Raw genomic sequence first — 5,434 nt, 5'->3', positions numbered from 1 at the left:
TCCCACCATTCACCTTCCCACTGGTTGCTGCTGCCACCCAATGGATCCGAAAGACATTGCAAATGAATTAGAAAACTGATTCGTCTAAACTCAGAAACTGCTATCTCTAAAGGAGAGATTAGACACTGGGTTATGGGGCCTGAAACGGATCATCTCTGCCTCTCTGGCACATGTCTTACAGTTCCTAACTCAAACACTGGAGAGCTACAAGTGGGTGATGGTCAACTACTGGAATATTTATGGAGGAAATGGACACATGCACACACACATCCCTGTGCTTTGTTTTAACAGGACAGGCTATCATTACAGATATAGTCTTCTGAAGGCCAGCGTAGAAGCCACGCAAGATCATTTTATCTAAGGCTCCAGCTGACCAAATGCTGTAGGAAAGAGTGGGGGTGGATGAGAACACAAGCAGGCATGGAGATGCATAGACTCAGGAGGCAGCCTGCTTCTCCCAGCCCAAGACATGGGCCAGATGAAGCTTGCAAGGACCGGATACAGGGAGATCAGCATACAGACTTTCTGTTTGCACCCTTTGCTCCACCTGCCTTGCATCTTTGGGCAAGTGAATAAATGAGGCTTTGTTCTGAAGAAGAGCCTGGAGTCCCTGCAGTCAGCTGGGTGGTGAAAGATCCCTGGAGTAAAAGGCCTGTGCCCAAGCCCAGATGAGCCCAACACTAGAGGGTTTGAACAAGGGGGATAGCACCCAGAGATCAAAAGTCAGGGTGGGTAAACCCCAGGATTGGACCCACAGAAGAAAGGGTGAAGAGGCCTGGACCTAATGGTGACTAATACACAGCTCCGCTTGTGGCCGTGGCAAATCCCAGGTCAGGATGTGGAGCAGCTGTCTGCCCTGGCACCCCTAGAGAAGCCTGTCAGCAAACAGAGGCCAAACAGAAACTCACCACAGAGAGTTTGTCTGGCCTGGTGGAGACCCGCAATTCTGAAAAGAGCTCGGTTATGTCCTTGGTAAATTCCTCATCACCTGAGGAAAACAGAAAGGGGATTTGCAAGACTTTGTGCCATCCGTCTCAGTGCATAAAGCAAAAGGGTAATCCAGGCTCTCAGCACTTAAGCGGTCCTTACACAAACACTGGGCCCAGCAGAGCTGCTATCAGTTACTGCAGACATTTTACTTGGGAAGCACATACTCAGGCAGGGTTTCAAACCCCCTCCAATCTGGTCTGTCTTAGAATGCTGCCCTCTCAGTTGCTCTGTCCCAAGGTCCTCCAGGCACAGTCTCCATCAGACACCTGATTTCTTGGCCATTATGCTTCTCATTCCCCAGACAGCACCCACTCACAGGCACAACAAACCCTGCTTTTCAGAAGGTGTTTCCTGCACAGCCCCCGAGAAGAGTCCAAAAGCTATTTGAAGCCCAGTTTTCCTACTGTGTTTGCAAAGACTGAGGTTAATAATTTTTTTTAAAAACAAAAACATTTAATCTACCATGTGCCACCACAGACCTCAACATTTAGTGCAAGTAGGGACAGTAGCTCTTTGCTGAGGCCCTTGAGTGGAGTCAAGACAAAGCCCTGTGCATATGAATTTGCGTGAGCCTCCAGAGTTTTACCCTGTCACTCCCCACTGGACTTTACTCTGTTTTGATTTAAAGGAGATATTTTCCCTGCAAAATTAAATTATTTCCCTCATATATTTCTTTCCCCTCTGGAAATGGAGAATATTGCATGGAGCTGTCCTCCACAGACCTCCTAAGATTTCACCCCATCTCTCCACACGTCCCCACACATCTCCCCTCTCAAGACCCTGAAGAAACTCTTTCCTTCTGCCTAGCATGGGCCGGGTGAAACTCCTTGGGAAGACATCCTGCCTTGGTCAGAGGGAGAAGAAGCACTCTCCAGCCTCCTACAAAGTGAAAGCATTGCTGCCACATCGTTCCCAAATGCCAGTGGCTTGAAGGGTAAGGGACTAGCTGATGAAGAATCAAAACTCATGGGTTTTGCAGGGCACAGGAGAATGCTAACCACAAGGCTAGTTAGTTTGGGTGTTTAAAAATCATCTTTGCCGCCTGCAAATTGGGAGTCTCTTAATTACCCTTCTTCTCTTCTTCGTCATCGTCATAGAACTCTGCCAAGGAAAACGCTTCTTTGAGCTGTTCCAGCTCCATTTTCAAGGCATCCGACTCTGCTCCAGAAAGGGCATGCAAAACTGACTTCACCTAGTGCAGAGAGAAACAAAAATGGAGATCATAAATGCAAGAGGAAAGAGACAGGAAAGGCAGAAGTGATTTATCCCGGATGCAAGAGGCTAGCAACAAAAGCAGCTTTCCCCTGAGGGGCAGAAAGAGCTCTCAGCTAGGCTTTCTAATATTTCGTATTTAATTAGAACATTGCCTAAAATACAGTGGCCCGTGGCACAGTGCGTGTTAGCCGAGTAACTTGAAAGCTGTGTTACCTGTGTGCCAGGAAGACTAGCATGTGGGAGCAGGGTAGGATGATATGATCCCATCCCCTGAAACTCAACAGCCAGTCAAGACTGTAAGGAATGAATAGCTCATTCAAAATCCTGGGCAAGAATAAACCTAAACAGCTCCATCTGCAGCAAGCTTGCACAGCACAGGTATTTGCTGTGAATAGCAATAACAGCTGTTCCTCTGTTGTCTGGCAAAGCCAACACACAGAACTAGGAAAATCTATACTTAAAAATATCCCAGAGGGAGGGGCTCCTTCATTCGATGGCTAAACTAGTGCATCTAACCTGGGCTTTGGGTTTATGACTTTCCATTTGTTCTCCATACTTGGGTTGAGCCCAATGAGCCAGCCCCCAGAACAACACATATTATAATATTGGTGGTGTCAGTGCTGTGTCTTCTAAGGGTTACCCAACAGTTCCCATTATAATGCTGTTTTTAGCTGCTTAGATCTTTGTCAAACAAGCATCTGGGTTCCACTTTTACATGGCAGCTCTCAGGCTAATTTTCTAAAATGTTAGCCAAAAAGGTTTAGCTCGTTTCTAAGACGGCAAGGGAGAAATATCCTTTTTTGCCCACATTAAAAAATTCTGGTGACTTTTCCTCTGGCAAACACTAGCAGTCCAATGCTTTGGGATGCAGGGACTTGAAACTGAACACTAGAAATGAGCAGATCTGTATAGGATGGGTGGAGAGCACAACCCAGACACAAAGGTCAAGTGATAAGCCTTCAGGGAAAAAGATACAATTTACACATGCTCAGAAACTTCTCAGTTCTAGCAGCATTCACAGAGTTACATTACAGGCCAGGTCCAGGCCTTTAACCAAGAATAGGGAAACACTGTTCTGTGCTTTTGATGAACTTCTTTTGTCTACCTCCACAACAGGACCCAGACAGCTGACCTGGGAAAGGGGAACAGTTCGGGGGAAATAGTTGAGAGGGCAGCAGAGACAGAATGTGGCTTGACCGGGTCACTATGGGGGAGGAGAATGATCTGATGAGTTAATGACCCAATTGTGTAAAGACAGCATCATAACGTACGCACATGAAGAGGCCAGCTCAAGGTTGCTTGTACACCCTGACTCTACCATTTCCTCACGGTTGTGCACTTGACTCTACGACCCTAGCAATGTTCTTTTAGACAGACGAGGGTGGCTACATATAATATCGCTTTGTCTTCTTCAGCTGCACACTTGAAGGCAATAGGCAATCGTTCAAGGCCATTACCTTGGATTCGCTCTCTCTGGAAAGCATCTCTAAGGCTTCCAAATGAGAAAGACCCTGAAATTCATCAAAGAGTAACCCATAATGGGCTTTCTTCTCTGTCACCATGGTAACTTCAGTAGCTGTCTGCTGCTCTTCTTTCTCCTTTGCCTCTCGCAAGACCTGAAAAGGAAAAGCAAAAGAGCTAAACCAATGCTCGAAGGAACTAAGGATGCAAGGGGGAAGGCTCTTGTACAGCACTGGGAAGTAGTCACGTGATACAATGTCTTTCAGGGCTTTAGCAGGAAAGCAGAAGGAAGACAAAATAAGCTTATGATCCTTTCTGTTGCAGGGGAGCGTATACCTGAGACAATGTGGAACTCCTGTGCATCAAACCCTTTGTTTTCTTGAATCCTGGGTCTCCTTCAGCTATCACATCCATTGTTTTTTTCCCAATGAATTCCAAGGCGTCCAACCCTCCAGTAATTACAGTCTTCCCCTAGAAACCAGACAGGCACATTGGGACTGCACATAAAAGGAACAAAGTTTTGTCTAGGTGAAGACGTCATTTAATGTTATAATTTAAAACATGGTTTCTATCAGTAGTGATATGGGTCAAAAGCTCATGTTTAAAGCTCAAGTTGACTGCTCCTAGACCTGACAAACACCTTCCACCATGGGCATAACAAAGGTAAAGGACCTGAAAAACAAGGAAATGCTACTGGCAATGTTTTACTGACACTGCTCAAATACCGTTCCACCTAAATTCCAGGTGGCTGCACAGTCCCCATCACAGGGGTAAAAGCCACCTGGAATTTAGGTAATGTTGAGGTAGGTAGTTCTCTTCCCTGTAGTCAGAAGGATGTGGGCTTTTCTAGCTGGTAAGTCTGAGACCTGCTGGAAGCTGAAAGGAGGAAGTATAGTTTGCATCCACCCTTCTCTCTTCCAGATTCCTTGAGCAGTCACCAAAAGACCCTAATTCTACTCAGCACAGCTGTCACTTCTGAGGGTGAAGACTCCCCCTGGAACATAGCTAGCTTGAGCGTGGTGGTCTCTCGGAGAGTCTGGACCACTCTCATAGAAGCCTTCAAGGACGAGGGTGGAAGTCGGCCCTAGAAACTCTTTCAAAGAGAGTGGAAATTAACCTGCCCTTGAGCTTGGCCCACTGCTCTACAGCAAGCCAAGCCCTGAGGTGACATGCACTACGCTGCCATGGAGATGGACTTTCAGGCTGCTTTGTTTTGAAATACTTCAGCATCAAAGTTTAACAGGAGAGAAACCCATTTACAAATCAATAGCCAGCTGGGAGCGAAATAGAAGATGAAAATATTCCATTATGTCCAAGAGAGCTCAGACACATTTTTAGTTTCAGAACCAAAGGTCAGGATAGTCTGAATAGCGACACGTTAATGTACGGAGAAGCCAGATGAAGTGCAGTGTAGAATAACAGTTTACTGTTAGGAGGCTTCAGACTTACGGAAAAATAAGTGCATTTAACTGTTTTTCCTGCTTTTCCGGCCCACTCACCGTGCTCTGAACAGCAGTAGAAATAGTTGATAATACTCCAAGAGCCCCACTGATAGGCGAGGAACTGCCATCATTGATTCTGTGTGTAGCACTCTCTTCAGGACTCTGGCTACCTGCATTAGAGGAAGAAATTTTGCTTTAACTATGAAGATGGCTGAAGTTAAGTTTTTAACTAGATACCATCAGTTCCAGGAAGGCAAACAAGTGTCTCAGGCACGGGAAGGGACAGCAGTGCAAGAGTCTCGGAAAAAAAAAAAAAAAAAAAAAAA

General features: G+C 46.0%; 1 protein-coding gene across 1 annotated transcript in view; it reads right to left on the bottom strand.

Moving 5' to 3' along the window:
• The window catches only part of FAM114A2 (family with sequence similarity 114 member A2), a 17,268-nt gene that overhangs the window by 9,492 nt on the left and 2,342 nt on the right, over nt 1-5,434 (bottom strand). The window contains exons 4-8 of the mRNA XM_019506099.1: nt 5,166-5,278; nt 4,003-4,137; nt 3,663-3,821; nt 2,059-2,182; nt 909-988 (exon numbers count right to left, since the gene is read on the bottom strand). Coding sequence (XP_019361644.1) covers nt 909-988; nt 2,059-2,182; nt 3,663-3,821; nt 4,003-4,137; nt 5,166-5,278 — 611 coding nt within the window. The remainder of the gene's footprint in view (nt 1-908; nt 989-2,058; nt 2,183-3,662; nt 3,822-4,002; nt 4,138-5,165; nt 5,279-5,434) is intronic.

The sequence above is a fragment of the Gavialis gangeticus genome, unplaced genomic scaffold (assembly GCF_001723915.1).
Source record: "Gavialis gangeticus isolate Ggan-Ray unplaced genomic scaffold, GavGan_comp1, whole genome shotgun sequence".
NCBI classification, from domain to species: Eukaryota; Metazoa; Chordata; order Crocodylia; family Gavialidae; genus Gavialis; species Gavialis gangeticus.
The sequence above is the reverse complement of the archived record's forward strand: the minus strand, read 5'-3'. Positions and strand labels throughout refer to the sequence as shown.